Here is a 17,612-nt window from a genome sequence, read left to right as displayed (position 1 = left end):
GAGCATTGAAAGTAAGGCTGGTCACCTTGCTTGGTTCAGATCCTGTGAATACTGAATAACCTGTTCCAGATGATCTGAGGTGTCTGCTTCTTTCGTACCAGTAATTAGATGTATTTAGGCCTAGACCTTTTAGAGCTTTATAGACAAGTAATAAGAATTTAAGTCTTGAGAAGCATCACGTAGTCGTCATCATTTACTTCCTCTCCCATCAATTTTCTGTTCAACTTTGTTCTTCAACTTTCCGACAACTTTGCCCAGATGCCAGCAGTTCCTGCTCAAGGCCCCCACTCAAGCTCTAGCACGACCATTTTATGGCCTTCTTGGAATTAGAGAATCAGTCAGTCAGTCGCGCGACCCTCCTTCACCCCTCTCTTCTCCAGTCTTCGGACCCAGGTAGCCAGAAGATGTTCACCTCGATCCTCCCCGATGCCTCTCTCCTCCAGTCTTCAGGTCCAGGCAGCAGGAGTCCGGAGTCAGAAGATGTTCACCTCGATCCTCCTCCTCCCCTCTCTCCTCCAGTCTTCAGGTCCAGGCAGCAGGAGTCCGGAGCCACTTCACCTCACCAGTTTCTGCTTTGCACCTCATCACCACCACCACCACCAGTGTCTAGACCCCGGGGGGTTCTCTTCACTACAGCTTCACCACCCCCACCCTCACTAGTATATTTCAGCCCAAACCCGATTACAGGCCAATATTTTTCTTAACAAGCTTCCCCCTATGTACCAAACAGTAGGAGTTTTCAGTGACAGGGACAGTATGTGCAGGGAATTGGACTTTGCAACAACTAAGTTGGGGAGAAAAATTTAAATAAAATAAAAATAAAATAAAAAAATAAGTATTGTACAGCCCAAACCTGATATGAGCCTGTGAAATATGTGAGAAATAACGCCTGTGTTAAGTGTGTGTCAAAATTCAACAAGAAGGTGGAACCAAAAATGCAGACCGTGAAACACTAAACAGTTCAAAAGCATTTAATAACAAAAGTGGATGAACAAAAGCTTACAGACAAGCAGTCAGACCAAAATCAGGGACCAGAAAAACAAAAAAATACATAAAAGGGCATATACTGTTCTCATCGACATGAAACAGCTAGCATAACTCATCTCTCCAAAAAGTTCCTCCAATGAACAGGCCATATGTTGTACTTGGCAAGAATTTAATGAAGAAAAGGTAAAACTGAAATAAACAAAGAAATAACACAGTTAAATATTACAGGCAGGTAATATTACAGGTAAGTATAACAACACAAACTGTCAAAATATCACTGTCTCTCAAACAGATGAATTAAGTGAGCCACAGGGCAGTATAAAAATAAATCAAACAAACATGCAATAAAATGAGGTAATTTGCGTCTAATATTAACCTATATTTGTTCCCCAGGTTCTCAAATTATTGTATACTTACTGGCAATGCCACAAGAATTAACAGAAGAAGGATGGATGGCGATTTCCACAGCGTGCGCGAACATGCGCTTTCAACAACAAAAATGGCTGCCTGACAGGAAGTCCCGCCCACCAGAAGTTACACAATAAAACCCCAACTTCAAAATAAAAGACTTTAACTCTCACTATATGAGTGTATATGTGTATAACATCACACTCCCCGCCTGGCGCCCATAGGACGCCACATACACTTTTGCCTAAACGACCTCTGAACCCAAGAGTAGAACCAACTCAGAGACAGGTCTCAGGTAGGTTTTAGAGGGCAGGTGGGATGTCACTTTTACATCCACCTTTCTGACGAGTCCATCATGGCTTTGGTAGACCTTTACTACTCTTCCCATTGACCATTCGTGTCTTCTGGCCTGTTTGTCCTTTAGTAGCACTACATCTCCCTCTTTGAGGTTTGGTTTCTTGGTGTGCCACTTCTGTCTGCTTTGCAGCACGCTCAAATATTCCCGCCTCCATCTTGTCCAGAACATCTCAGCCAAAGCCTGAACACTCTTCCACTGATGCTGCAAGGGGTTGACATCTGAAAAGTTTCCAGGGGGAGTAGGTGAAGTGCCAATCTTCTGCGTAAGCAGCATCGAGGGGGTGAGTATCAGTGGTGCTTCTGGGTCTGACGAAACTGGTATCAGCGGCCTGGAGTTGATTATGGCCGTAACCTCAGCCATCAACGTGCACAGGACTTCGTGGGTGACCTTTGTCCTTCCTGTTTGGAGCAACATTGAGTCTAGGATACGCCGTGCCGTTCCTATCATGCGTTCCCAGCTGCCTCCCATGTTGGACGCATGAGGAGGGTTGAAAACCCATGAGCACCTTTGGGTGAGGAGGTAATTTTCCACACTGGCCCATCCATCTCCATCCCTGACAAGTTTCAACTGTGAGGCAGCACCAACAAAGTTTGTCCCTCGATCTGACCTTAGCTGTTTCACTGGTCCCCTGATTGAGAAAAACCTGCGAAGGGCATTTATACAGCTTGAAGCACTCATCTCTTCGATCACCTCCACGTGGACCGCTCTTGTGGACATACATGTGAACAATATTGCCCACCTCTTGCTATTGGCACTACCACCTCTGGTCCTCCGTGTCACAACCTCCCAAGGTCCGAAGACGTCCAACCCCACATAGGTAAATGGAGGCTCTTGCTGTAGGCGCTCTGGGGGTAGGTCCGCCATTTGCTGCTGTTCCAACTTGCCGCGCAACTTCCTGCATATCACACACCTGAAGATAAGGCTGCTGATGGCTCGCTTTGCTCCTACAATCCATAAGCCACTGGCACGCACAGCGCCTTCTGTAAAGTGTCTACCTTGGTGTTTGACACTTTCATGGTGGTGACGAACAAGCAATACACCAACGTGGTGCTTACCAGGAATGAGTACAGGGTGAGCCTCATCTGCAGATAGGTTCGAATGAGTGATGCGTCCTCCTACCCGCAGGAGGCCCTCCTTGTCCACCACAGGATGGAGCTTCCTTAGGGGACTCCCTGCAGGTAAGTCTTTCTTCCTTTGGATACTGTTTATCTCTTCTGTGTACACCTCATTTTGCACAGCTTTGATAATAATGTGTTCCGCCTTCTTCAACTCCACACATGTAACACTCTTCCTGCAGAAATGCCAGCCAACACATTCTGAATCACTTGTCAGCTTGTGGAAACCTTGAGCGACATGTAACAACCTTGCTACAGCTCTCGTCAGTTGACTCCATGAGGAAAAGCGTTCAAAGCGTTTAGCGTCCAGATGTTTTCCTGAGACCTTGGTAGAGAAAGTTGCAACTTCGGGACGGAGCTCTACATCTGAACTTGGGTCAATCAGCTCAAACTGCGTGTCGTCCGATGATGAACTCTCTGGTTCCAGCAGGAACTTTGGTCCAGTCAGCCAACTGGTACCTTGCAGCTGGCTTGCAGGCACGGATCTTGTACCATGGTCAGCTGGGTTGTGTTCAGTGGGAACATATCTCCACTGACTTGGATGACTTGTCTGCCTGATTCTTTGCACCCGGTTGTTGACATACACATAGAATCTTCGGGATTCGTTGTTTATGTAACCCAATACCACCCTGCTGTCAGTGAAGAATGTGATCTTGTCCAGCCTTAGGCCTATTTCCTCTCTGACTTGCTCTGCAATTTCTGTGGCCAATACGGCTGCGCAGAGTTCTAATCTAGGAATGGTGAGTTCTGCCAGAGGTGCCAATTTCGCTTTGCCAAGGACAAAGCTGACCTCATAGTGACCATCCTCAGCCTTCACCTTGAGGTAGGCAACTGCCGCAATTGCCTTCACCGAGGCATCTGAAAAGATGCATAGCTCTGTGCCTTTGGCCCTGGTCAGTGAAAAGGAAGCATAGGTACGTGGGATGTTCAGCTCATTAAGCTCTTGTAGTGAGTCTTGCCACTGTTGCCCCTTAATGAATTTCTCGTCAGGCAGGGGGGCATCCCAGTCCGTACCTCGAGAGACTAATTCTCGAAGAAGGAGCTTGCCTTGGATCGTCACAGGTGCTAGGAAACCCAACAGATCAAACAAACTGTTGATGTTGGAAAGCACCCCTCTCCGTGTGAAGGGTTTCTGGGACTCAGGAATGTTGAAGGTGAGGGTATCCCTAGTCATATTCCAGGCTACACCCAGACTGCGCTGAACAGGTAAGTCATCAACAGCAAGGTCCAGCGGCTCAATGCCCTTGGCCCGATCCTCTTTGGGGAAGGCCCTCATGACCTCAGCCTTGTTCGAGGCGATCTTGTGGAGCTTGATGTTGTAACATCCCAGCAGGTTCTGGGCTCTCTTTAAAACATCAACTGCTTCGGCCTCTGTTGGGAAGGACCTGAGAGCATCATCCACATAAAAATCTGTCTTGATGAAATGACAAACATCACTGCCGAAGTCCTTTTCGCCCTCTTGTGCTGCCTTTCTTAACCCGTAGGTGGCCACCGCTGGCGATGGGCCGTTCCCAAACACATGGACCCTCATGCGGTAATCCACCACTTCACCTTCTGGGTTGTTGTCTCTGAACCACAAGAAGCGCAAGACATCTCGGTCTTCTTCCTGTACAAGAAAGCAATAGAACATTTGCTTAATGTCAGCAATAACGGCGACAGGTTCTTTCCGGAACCTCAGAAGGACTCCGAGCAGGCTGTTGTTGAGGTTGGGCCCTGGAAGCAAGACCTCATTCAGTGACACTCCCTCAAAGCGAGCACTAGAATCAAACACAACCCGGATTTTCCCAGGCTTCTGCGGGTGGTACACCCCAAAAATTGGAAGGTACCATCTTTCCTTTCCCTCTTCCAGAGGTGGTGCCAGTTCAGCATGGTGATTGTCTAGGATGCCTTGCATGAACTCCATAAAATCCTCTTTCATGCTGGGTTTCCTCTGAAAGTTACGCTGCAGTGACATAAGTCGTTGGTATGCATAGTGTCTGTTGTTAGGAAGCTGCTTCCTTGGGTGCCGAAATGGCAAGGGAGCCACCCAGTTGCCGCTTTCATCCCTAGCAAACCCCTTTTCCATCAGCTGCAAGAAGGACAGGTCATCGATGGAAGGTGCCAGCAGATTGTCCCTTTCGGACCGTTGGAAAACTGTTGCACCAAGGTGGTCGTCTTGCTGCACTGGAGTACATGACCATGGTAGAATGCTGTTCTTCTTGTGACTCTGACTGATGTCCTCCATAACCTTGACAAGGCTGTCACAAGGATGCAAATAGCTGGGACGGCCATTTTCCAAGAAGCATGTTTTAAATGCGTTCACTTCCTCTGGGACGTGTGCTCCATTCAGGCAGATGTCGCCGACAATGACCCACCCAAGGTCATGCTTCTGGGCAAAAGGGGCATTGTGCGGGCCGTTACACTGTTGGCGCACCTTATGGACCTGAAGAACGTCCCGTCCTAACAGGAGCAGAATGTCTGCAGAAGCGTCCAGAGGAGGTATTTGGTCCGCTATAGCTCGCATGTGGCTGTGGTGGAACGCTGCCTCTGGAGTTGGAATTTCCTCTCGGCAATTAGGCACGTTATTGCACTCTATCAGAGTTGGAAGCGAAATGGTTATTTCTCCTGTGAGTGGCTCTATCATGTAACCATGTGCTCTCCTTCCAGTCACATTTACAACTCCAGCGCATGTAGTTAGGGTGTATGGTACTGACGGTCCCTGTACGTTGAAGATGTCACAGAACTCTGGCTTGCATAATGAGACATTGCTTTGATCGTCTAAGATCACGTACATCCTTTTACTTTCATCACGATGGCCTTGTGGATATACCTTTACCAAGCATATCTTGGAACACGACTTGCCACGGAAGCCCTTGCCACAGACTTGAGTACACATAGCAGTACCAGCTGAGCTTGATTCATCTTCAGGTGCACTGTCTAGCTCCCCGCCATGGTCTTTAGGGGGGCTCAGCACCTTTGACTCTCTTGAAGCTGGACCCGGATGAAGTGCAGCTATGTGTCTTTCACTGTTGCACTCTGCACATTTTACCAGAACATCACAATTTTTGGCTTGGTGGGAGACTGAAGCGCAGCAACGGAAACATATGCCCTTGTCCTTAAGGAATTTCTTCCTGTCATCAAGCAGCATTGCTCGGAAACTCTTGCATTTCTTGAGTGCGTGAGGTTTCTTGTGTATCGGACACAGCGTATTAGGGTCGTCCGTTTCTCTGTTCACACCAACACCACAAGTAATCTCCTTGTGCGCGTTAGTTTTGTGTACTGAAACTGGATTTCTGTAGCTCAAGTTTCCCATCCTTTCCCTTTTCAGAGCGGGCACCGTGGAGCTGGACACATTGAAACTCGGATCATTCCTAGCCTTGGCCTCCCTGCTTACAAACCGAGAGAAGACTGAGAATGGTGGGAAAGGTACATTATTGTCCTCCTTATATTTTGACCCAAATGTCATCCATTTTTCCTGCAAGTGGTAAGGTAACTTTTCCACAATGGGACTGATTCCTCTTGCTGTGTCCAAGCATGCTAATCCCTGCAGATAACCATCTTCCTTGGCAGCTTCAAGTTCAAACAACAAATCAGCGAGCTCTCGAAGCCTGTGGTTTTCCCGGTTGGCAACTTTAGGAAAGTTGTCTATTTTTGCAAACAGAGCTCTTTCTATGGCTTCTGGAGCACCATAGCATTCCTCCAGTCTGGACCAAATCAGATCAAGACCCATCGATGGGTGTTTGATATTAGCAGATTTCATCCTGCGTGCTAGCTGGCTTGATTCTGGACCTAACCATTTTATGAGCAGGTCAGTCTGTTCATGAGCAGAGAGATCTAAGCCCTTCACAGCACTTGTGAATGTCGACTTCCAGCTGAGGTAGTTCTCTGGCTGATCATCAAATCTGGTCAATCCACCTGACACCAGCTGACTTCTAATCAGAAACTTTGCCAGATCTGATGTGTTGTCATTAACATGTTGAGTAGAAGAATCTGGTTCATTATGGCTGATCGCTTGTTGTCTTTGTAGGTGTGTGTGAACTTGTTGTGTATCTCCACATTTGTTTTTGTTATGTCGCTCTAGATAGCGCTGGCTGCAGCCCTGCCGGTTGCTTGACTGTGTGGCTTGTTGCTGGCTGTCTAGCTGATGTGACACAGAGTGGCGATGATGTGTCTGACGTGGGCTGGAATGTTGCTGGGGATTACGATCTGGGTAGGGCTGCTGTCCTACATTGAGTGAGTCAAACTCTTGATCCAGTGTTAGCAAGCTAGATGGCGGTTGTTGGCTTCTGTCATGCTGCTCATCTGGGTGTCTATCTGGCACTTTTCTGTGCTTTGCCACATATTCACTCACTTTCTCAAGTGAACCTTCCCATTTAGGCAAAGACTCAAAGTCTGATAAACTTCCTTGGGAGCTTAACTCAATGGCAACTGCCTCCATAACAACCACTTTGGCGATAGCTGCCTCTGCTTCTCTCTCCTGCTTAAGAGCCTCTAATTCTGCTTCCAGACAAGCTTTCTCTATCTTGATTTCCATTTCCTTTCTGCTAAATGTCACTCTAGCCTTCGCTGCCTCCGCCTCTGCACGTGCTTTAGCAGCTGCCATACTTACAGTTGATCGGTGAGAGCGCATGGAATGGCGAGAACTGGACGTGTGTGACTTTACATCAAGCGTGTCCATCTTATTATATGCCTCTGATGATCCCTCCATTGGATCGTCTGCCTGAGGATCCATCTCCTGCTCCATCTTCTGATGAGGGGCTGCCATTTTACTATACTGTTCTCATCGACATGAAACAGCTAGCATAACTCATCTCTCCAAAAAGTTCCTCCAATGAACAGGCCATATGTTGTACTTGGCAAGAATTTAATGAAGAAAAGGTAAAACTGAAATAAACAAAGAAATAACACAGTTAAATATTACAGGCAGGTAATATTACAGGTAAGTATAACAACACAAACTGTCAAAATATCACTGTCTCTCAAACAGATGAATTAAGTGAGCCACAGGGCAGTATAAAAATAAATCAAACATACATGCAATAAAATGAGGTAATTTGCGTCTAATATTAACCTATATTTGTTCCCCAGGTTCTCAAATTATTGTATACTTACTGGCAATGCCACAAGAATTAACAGAAGAAGGATGGATGGCGATTTCCACAGCGTGCGCGAACATGCGCTTTCAACAACAAAAATGGCTGCCTGACAGGAAGTCCCGCCCACCAGAAGTTACACAATAAAACCCCAACTTCAAAATAAAAGACTTTAACTCTCACTATATGAGTGTATATGTGTATAACATCACAGGGCAAGACACAAAAACAATCCAAGAAAACGAGTACAAGGTCCAACACAGGAAGACATAGCAGTAGTAGGCAGGATGACATACAACGGCAACAACCAACTGACAAAGAAACAGAGAAACACAGGGACTAAATAGACAAAGAACTAATAAGACACAGGTTGACAGACAGGTGAAACCAATTGCAATCAAATAGAGCAGGATAAGGACAAAGACAGGAAGTAAAGACAAGACACATAAGGGAGGACCAGGACTACAAAATAAAACAGGAAATAACCAACAGAAATCCCAAAACCATGACAGCCTGACCTGCACAGATCTCATGCTCCACTTTGTGTCCCTGAATGGCATCAGGTTGGAGGCAAAGAGCAGCTGACCAGTGGCTTCACCTGCTGTAGCTGAACATGATCACCCACACTGTTACATCCAGCATCTAATATCCACAATGAACACTTGTCTCCTGTAGACACATTAATACACTCAGTGCATCATCATTACACATCCAAGCTGTGAAAATGTAATTAATCACTTGTCCTGAAGGAAATCGATCAGATTTTTTGTTTTTCTGCATGAAATAAAAGCTCTTATGTGACAGAATGTTTTTCTTTCTGGCTCTTCATCCCTGCAGGTTCATGTCTCTGTTGCCCTGAGGTTCCTTTTAGGAGTATTTTAATGAAACTCACAAACTGTCAGCACTTTGGATAATGTTGATCTAGCAACAATGCACAATGCAAAAAGTGTTGTAGACATGTATTGCAGCACTCTGATAGTCACAACACATGCACATCCCACCATATTTAAACCATGAGATAAATGGAACAATGTGTGTAACTCCTGACAATATTAACATTCTGGAAACCAGCCTCCTGAAGTCCAGAAGTCCAAAAAAGAGCCAAGTGTCATCAGAAATCAAAAGTGAGAGTTTCTTCTATTTCATTGACTCCAGCTCTCAAGCTGAAATGCCGCAGTATTGACCCCGCTCAGCTCTGCCATGTAAGGAAAAGAAAAAAGAAAAAAAAAACATGGCAGTCTCAAAGCAACTGTTCAGGTCTTCGAAGTATTTCAAGGGAACTTCACATTTTTAACCTCATTTCAATTCAGTGACCTTTTTGCTGGACCGGTCACAAATTGGATCCATTCCTGGAAGAGATTGCTTCCTGAATCAAAATGTGTGACCATGTCAGAGCAGCTTTGTTCACAACCCCTCTGTTCTTGTGGAAGACGGTCTGTTTGCTTTCACTCTATGTTCCTGCTCATCAACAATCCTCCTCATTGCATTAGAATAAATGCATCTTGGGGTACTGTTGTACTGTCCACATGATTTTTCCCCTTTACCAATAATAATAATTCATAATGTTGAACAAATCACCTGTAAACACAACCTCAGCTGTACCACCCACCTCAGATTGTTTTTGATGATCTCAGGGCATATTTTCCAAGCTCGTGCTGGCTTGGCTTTACTCTGTTTGACTCAGCCCAGCTCGGCAGGTATTTGCATCTCCATTTCAATAGCACTGCATGCATGAAGGTGTTTCTTTAACTGTTTAACTTAGCTGAAGTGTAACCACTATAAAATGGCAAGTAAACACTTCATTTCCAGTGAGATTCAGTTAGAAGCCACAAAAGTACTGACAGCTGTACACACTTTTAAAACCTCTCGTCGCGGATTGGTTGCATTCAACAAGATGTTATCCCAGCATGCTTGGAGGCTGGTCAGGTGCATGTTGGTCACTCTGCTTTGCACACTACATAACTAACTAGAGACAGAAGGTAATTAATTTAAGAACCTCCTGCCTGCTCTCCAAACTATGTTTTGTCAAGAAAACATAGTAGAAGTGACATTAAATTATTAATACTGACGTATCAGTATGCAGCATGTTATTGTTGTGGCTGTATTGTCACATCTATATGCGTTAGGCAAGTTTTCTGTGTTCCAAATGTGTTTCAATCATTTTTTAATGCCAATGAATGAACAGGCTGCTACATAACCTGAAAAATGAGACATTCCCCATCTCATTCGGTTGCTTCTATCAGCCTGTGGCCAGCTATGTTGTGAAGTGCCTCGGGTCGCATTTCCCAGAAAAATTGTGTTTGTGTAACATGAATGACATGCAAGTTTGCTCCCAAGTACCTCCATTCACCTAGCTCTTATACAGCGGCAACACAGCATCACAATAACACAGAAATGGAGTCCAGTAGCAAGGAACCAGCAACCTCCACAACACAAACTGTAACACAGACTCCCTGTAAGTCCAAAAAGAGGAGGGTGATATCCACTGAAGGCCATCTAACCAAACGGGAACTGGACCGATGTCAGGCCAAAAGCAGAGTAAACATCAGCGGTCACTCTGTCATGAAGCTCCAAAACAACGCAGATGTGGCTTTCTTCCTGTTGGACAGGTAAGATAACATTGTACAGTATGTGAAAAAGTTGTTTATAAATGACTTTATATTGTGCTTTTCATCGTGTTGTTACCTCGGGTTAACCAGGTTAGCTTTCCTGCAAATGCAGACGAACTGCAAAGTTACTAACGTAGCGATATACTGTCTTGAGTGGATAATGTCAACTAATTCATCCGGATTCTTGGAGCTAATATGGCTGGAAAATTGGCTGGGTTGTTGTTTGAAAATTACTTTGTCAGCTAATATTATGAAGATCAGTGCAGCATAGCTATGTTACAGCTAGATGGCTAACCTTAGCTTGCTTGCATGATTGCTTGTTATCCCTACAAATGTGACTTCCTATCTGGCTTGTTTTTTTTCATTGTCCTGCTGACAATCAGAAAAACAGATGGGACTGAAAATATGACCTCCATGACGGAACCAGCTAGCTGTAGTTTAGCCACGCTGCATGGATCTGCTAAATCTCCTTTTCTGTGGATTATATGCCACTGTAATTTCATTTCATTGAATGTCATCCTCAAGATTTCTCTTTTCTGCCAATATGACACACATGCTTATACTCAATAGATTTCTGCTGATATATAGTCATGTAATGAATTTAATTACTGGTTCACTTGTAATTTGTGAAGGTTTTAATTCTTGTTTTCTTCTCTCTCTCTCTCTCTCTCTCTCTCTCTCTCTCTCTCTCTCTCTCTCTCTCTCTCTCTCCCTCATAAAGGAAATTATTTCAGCTACATGACAGATAATGGGAGCAAGAGGATTCCTCAGTTCTTTATTATAAAGATCTATTGTACAAAAAAATAAATATATGCACAGACACTGTACAATCTGTAAAAATATATAACATTGAAAAGAATCTGCACTTTACTTTTATAAATAAAGGAACTTGTATACAAAAATAAAAGGTAGTTTTTCTTTGTAGGTAATGAAATGTAATGAAGGAATCCTGAAATGAAAACAGTGACTGTATAAAATGACAATTTTCATTGTGATACATTCCCTATTTGATGTGTGTTGATTGACAATAACAATAAAGTAAGCATTTTAAGTGTATTTATAGGTTACAGCAAAGTAAACTGCTATTACTCACGAAATGATAAATACATAAACTATGTTACAGGATATTTATAAGAACCTGTAATTCTGTTCTTACCTGCACAGGTTGTAAAGCCACATGAGACAAATTGTTTTGTGAATTTGGGCTTTATGAATAACATTTCATGGACTGACTGTTATAACTGACGTCAGTTTAGAATTGTCTATGTGTCAAACTCTGAGACTAATTCAGTAAGTTACAGTTAGTTGAAAATAAGTCTATTGTGTTATGGTTAAACATTAGCAGTGATTAGTGATTAGTTCAACATAAATAACCCTAAGTTATATTGTGGTAGCCTATAATAATGTTACAGTTCATAAATACAATTTCTAATGAATATAAAGTTTGTCAAACAGCAAAAACAGTGTAACTTTACTTACCTCATCTATCAGCATGATGCTGGTCCATCTCATGCAGTGACGTTGCTGTTTTGGTCGATGCTCGCTCATGCCCAAGGAGCATGAGCACAACTGCAAGAGCGAGCCAGAATGCTGACGGCATGTCACTTATCTGCTGCCTAGGGTCAGTAATGAGAAATATTTTTGGAATCTTATCTAATGCCCCTTTTAGAAGAAATTTCTACTTAACACCCACTTCCACTGTTCTCATAAAGATTCTGACATTCACATATGTCAGATTTGTTCTTAGGTAAGAATAGAATCTAAGAACACTCAAGAGCACATTTACGCACATTTGAGTGCTGACATACTTGTCCAAAATAATTTGTAAGTGCATTTTCTTATGTTCCACAGTTGTTTTATATTATATGATATAAATTACAAAAATATGCTTATAATTTCTAATATTTTTAATAATCATTTTCAATATTTTACAAAGCATTATGGAAATTAATGAATAATTAATTTCACTTCGCAGTGTGATTATCTGTAGCTTACAGTCAATCAGAAGAAATAAACATGCCACAAATATAACAGGTGTAAATGGATATTGCCATCAAATTATTTTGTGTTAACCCCAAATTAATTTTTGAAATGTCTCAGAGATCTTAGCCAATGTCAAGGCTGTTTGTGTAAGTGTCTATGGTTGTCTGGACAGATCTGAGATCAGATGTGGTTCAGTTAAAGGGGGACCTGAGTGCACACCTGGAGATGGAAGAGACACATATTCACTAAAATAATAACCTGATTCAATTCTTACACACTGGTGTTTAAATTAGTCAGCATGTTTCATGCATTTACAGCTTTTAGATAAAATGTTCCATCAATATTTCCTCTCTTCAGGAAAAGAATATGGGACAGTTTAGCCTAAAACAATACACACATTTTAAATACTTTTCAAAAAGGTGTACTGCAGATATAAATCTTAAATTGCTGAATTTCTTCCAAAATCTCGTTTGACCCACCTGACTGTGGGAGTGACTGCCTTAGCAGATGTGTGTAAATATATATTTATATTTTGTTTTCAATCCAGAATGTGAATCTAGGAAAAGTGAAACCATAAAGTTACATTTTTAATAATAAAGAAAAATGGAAAGATGCCAAAAAAAAAGATACACCACTTCAGAGAGGAATGTTTTCTGTATCCTTTTCAGTCTCACACACTCAAACATATTCATGCACAGAAACACATAAAACCACATCTGACCATCATGAATCCAGTGTCTGAACAAGCACACAGCCTCCACTGCCTGTTGACTTCACTCTCAGCTGATGAACATGTCCTTTAACTCAGAGGCAGGCATGTCGGAACTCCAGTGGTCTCTCAGTGTGGCTGTGTGACACGGAGCAACACTGCCCCCTCCTGGACAAACATCATCACATACTACTGCTTGTGATTATTATGAGCCTGTTAGAAGCTCATCACAAAATGTCATTAGGAAAGATTTCATTGTAATTGTACTGTAGTATCCAGTTGGCCACTATTGTGTCAGGTTGTATTTCTTATAAAATGATTATTTTCAAATAGAACCAGACAATGAAGTGAAATATTTTAAACCTGCAAATTTGTTTTAACATTAATTCTACTAATTTACCTGCAGACCACACAGGTAAAATTACTGTCATATCTCACAGGTGCATTATTCTATTTACTGTATTTCATTTTTATTGGTAATTAATGCTTTTTGAAAATGCCAATGTCTTGAAGTCCCATGGAGTCCAGTCACAATGTGCAAATTAACTGTAACTTAATAATAATGTATTTTTCCTTAGATGATATTAAAGAGACAGTTCAACCCAAGATAAAAAAAAAAAAACAACATTTTTCTTCTTACCCGTGCTATTAATTCATCTAGATTGGGGGTTGGGAAGCATTTTTCATGGGGGACCACATGAGAAATTGATCAGGCTGCCACGGGCCAGACACAAATTATGTAGAGCCAAATCTCTAATAATGGAATGGTCAGAAGTATTCACTCTTTCTGAATTGCCATGTGATGAATTGTGTGTTGATGTTTAACAGTGTACCGTGCATACTGCATATAAGTTGCAAAGACAGTAGCTGCAGAAGTAGAACAACATTAAACACATGGATGTACAACACTGAGTGAATAAAGTTACAGTTTAATATAAAAGGTACAGTTCATTAGGAGCTTTCAGAATAAAGGTCTGGTAACGGGTTAAAGGTAAGCAAAATGCTATTACCTGTCTTGGCTAAATTTTTAATTTTTGTTTTTTCCATGATGGCACTGTGGTCCACATGAAACCGTGAGCTGCATTCAGCCCCTGGGCCACATTTTGCCCAGGTCTGATCTACATAGTTTTGGTGTGAGCTGCCAAGTTTTGAGATCTATCAGATATTATCTCTCCATTACAATGGAACTAGATGGTTCTCAGCTTCTGGTGCTGAAATAGTAGCTGAATGCATGTGAAAAGACTGAGCACTGTATAGTAGTGAATTGTGAAATTAGGTGGTCAAACTGTTGTTCAGGATTTATTAGGCAGACCTGAAACAGCCAGCCATGGTCCCCCAAGACCATATAAGCCCCACAAACCAACACACAAACCATGCCTAAACTGGAATGTTTGTTTTCCTTACCGCAACATCATGTGGTAAAAAGAACAAAAATTAATTTTCTGCATAAGTTCAGGACATTATATTTTCATTTAAATGTCCTTCATTTAAATGTCCTTTGTTTGTCCTACAAAGGTCTGGGGACGGCCCATAGCTGGCCCAATCGGGTAAGTGGAGGAGAAGCATGAAAGAGGGAAGAAAAAGAAGAAAGAAGGAAAGAAAAGGGAAGTTGGGAAAAAGGATAGGAGGAATAAAATAATTCATTCATCATTTAATTACTAAATAAATAGATAAAAAAAAAACAAACTTGACCCTGAATAGCCGGTCCTGTTGAGCCCCTGTTTTTGGTGCTCAGATTGTGCCTAACAGCCACTGGGCAGGGTGGTACTTACCCAGATTCATTTTATATGAAGACTGGCACACCTTTTGCCCACTATTATTATTACCATCATTATTACTATTATCATTTTTTCCTTGCTGTTAATTTCATTGTTGTATTATCTTTACAGTATTATCATCATTATTGTCATTATTACTGTTGATATTGTTGTTAAATTAATTGATTGATTAATTAATAATTGATTAATTATTATTTAATGTTGTCGATTTCTTTTTTTTCTTTTCCCCCTCTCCTCTGCTTTACCCTGTTTCACACACACCCTAGATCCCACATACTGGCCACACACACCTACACATGCACACCCATCAACACCTAACCTGACTGTGTGACAAACTGACCTGTACTTGTGTTATTCATATTGTTCTGTTTGCTCTGTGTTCTGTCCCATACCTGTATTGTTCTGTCCCTTGTCTTGCAATAAAAAAAACAATATATTTTCATCAAACTCTGTGTATCATTGTAAATACTGAAATAATGAAAAAATAGAGGATCTCATGATCTTCTCTACTCAGTGGAAAATGTAGACAGTAACCCTACATGTCGGTTGTATTCATACACACACACAAAAAAAAATTGCAAATAAATATCATATTAATCATTAAAATAACGCAGTAATGGCATCTTGTTTTGGTAAGGAAACAGTGGTAATGGTAATTGGTAATAATATAACCTTTAACATTAAGTTACTGTTTACATTAGCTGGATTATATTGTGGTCTCGCTCAGTGCTGGACCAGTTACCAAAGTTGATGTTTCCATCAGTCACTGAGACAAAAGCATGGAAGATTATAATTCAGGTTGAAAAATCCTGAAATTACCATTTGTTTGACTTGAAATTGTTCCTACCACAACACATGATATTTACCACAACACCTAAAATGCAGGTTAGAGTAAAGGCCTGTTGCATAAATAACATCTTTGCAGTAAATACCCATCTAATCTAATACCCATGAATTCAAAAATAATATTAAGTTATTTTTAAAATGTAGTTCTAAATACACAAATTCTTAACTGTTTAGTAAGGGCACACAAATGATATTCCAGTAGAAAAGATGATCTTTGCCTCTTCTATGCTTGGTGTTAAGGGTGACCTGGTGTGGGTGGCCCAGCATGCCAGTTATGTGCCTTAGGACATACTAAATTAGCTTATGTTTCCACAGTAAGTAGATTTGATTAGATTTGAAAAGAAAGTTTACAGTGGAATTTGTTCTCCATCATGGTAAGCACACCAAATTGTGGGACAGACATATTGAGATTTTAGAAAAACATATAAATGATGACAAAAAATATAGCATGGTGTAAAGTAATATTGATATGAAACAATTTCATTTCATATAATTTCAGTGTAATTTTATTAACTCATTTCACATATCTGAAACACAAAAGTGGTATTTGGATCCATATAATGCTTCATTAGTGTTATTAAATCACATTTTTTTGTCTTGTATTTAATAACACTATGCACAAGCATCATATGAGAAATTTTAACATAAATCTAAAATTTCACTGCTTGGATTGCAGTAGGTAGAAAGCCTAGTAAAACAGTTGATTGTTGAGTCTGTTAGATTGAGTTAGGCTTCGTTTTCTCCATCCTGAGCTCCTCCTATTAGATAAGCAGCATGCGTTTCACGCACGCACAGTTTACTGAGGCAATCATGAGAGAGCACGGACATCAGCTGTGTGTGTGTGTGTGTGTGTGTGTGTGTGTGTGTGTCAGTACTGACACTACACATTAGACAAGTAAATTTTTCCTTTCCTTTTTTTCTGTACTCTCATGAAGTGACTTTCTAATACATTTCTCCTCCAGCCAGCAGTAAACATGGACAGTGACACTAATTATCTTGCTGTAAACAGTGCAGTCGGCTCCTCCGGGGTCGCTGATGTACACAGGTTTACAAGCAGTGGTGGACAAAGTACTCAACCCCAGTACTTGAGTCAAAGTATAGATACTCCTGGTCAAATATTACTCAACTACAAGTGAAAGTTGCTTAGTCACAATTTTACTTGAGTTAAAGTACTAAAGTTCTTGCTTTTAAAAATACTTGAGTATTCAAAAGTACATGTTTTTAAAAATACTTAAGTATTCAAAAGTACAAATTACAAAGTACATTTTCTAATATCAATACACGCTGTGTTGTTTTCATGATGCATTTACAGAAGCTTGTAACTCTCTGAAACCATCTAATGATGCACTGATGCTTGTAGAACCACTCTGCTACACAAAGCCTATAGAAACACCTATAAACACTTCAGCATAGAAATACAATCAAAACCAAAAAGTACAGCTGTTGTCATGTTCTGATGTAACTGTATTAAAATCACATCATTAAATCAGATTGAAGTCGACTGTAAGGAGTTCTCCAAATCTGTTAAATAACTAAGATTTCTTTCTGTCTTCAGAGGCAGTATATATACATGAATTATGCTGTATTTTTCACCCTGATAAAAACAATCCAACTTTAAAAGCTACCTGGAATAATGAATAATTATAATAACATCTTGAGATTTAATTTTGTCTTTCTCCTGCCATCACCATTACCGCTTTTTGTTTGAGTGAAAGAGGGAGAGTTTGCTTGTTCTTGTTACAGAGAG

At 41.4% G+C, this 17,612-nt stretch overlaps 1 protein-coding gene across 1 annotated transcript; it reads right to left on the bottom strand.

Moving 5' to 3' along the window:
• Positions 1-1,067: 1,067 nt before the first annotated feature.
• On the bottom strand, positions 1,068-8,151 carry LOC146331000 (uncharacterized). Its single transcript, XM_084725854.1, has one exon. The coding sequence runs from the start codon at positions 7,610-7,612 to the stop codon at positions 1,640-1,642; it is 5,973 nt and encodes a 1,990-aa protein (XP_084581980.1). The 5' UTR covers positions 7,613-8,151; the 3' UTR covers positions 1,068-1,639.
• Positions 8,152-17,612: the final 9,461 nt, after the last annotated feature.

Source organism: Lutjanus erythropterus, chromosome 2 (assembly GCF_056507025.1).
Source record: "Lutjanus erythropterus isolate fLutEry1 chromosome 2, fLutEry1.hap2, whole genome shotgun sequence".
NCBI lineage: Eukaryota > Metazoa > Chordata > Actinopteri > Lutjaniformes > Lutjanidae > Lutjanus > Lutjanus erythropterus.
The sequence above is the reverse complement of the archived record's forward strand: the minus strand, read 5'-3'. Positions and strand labels throughout refer to the sequence as shown.

What these genes read in the sequence shown, in the direction of transcription:
- LOC146331000 (XM_084725854.1), bottom strand. Translation starts at nt 7,612, where the DNA reads ATGGCAGCCCCTCATCAGAAGATGGAGCAGGAGATGGATCCTCAGGCA.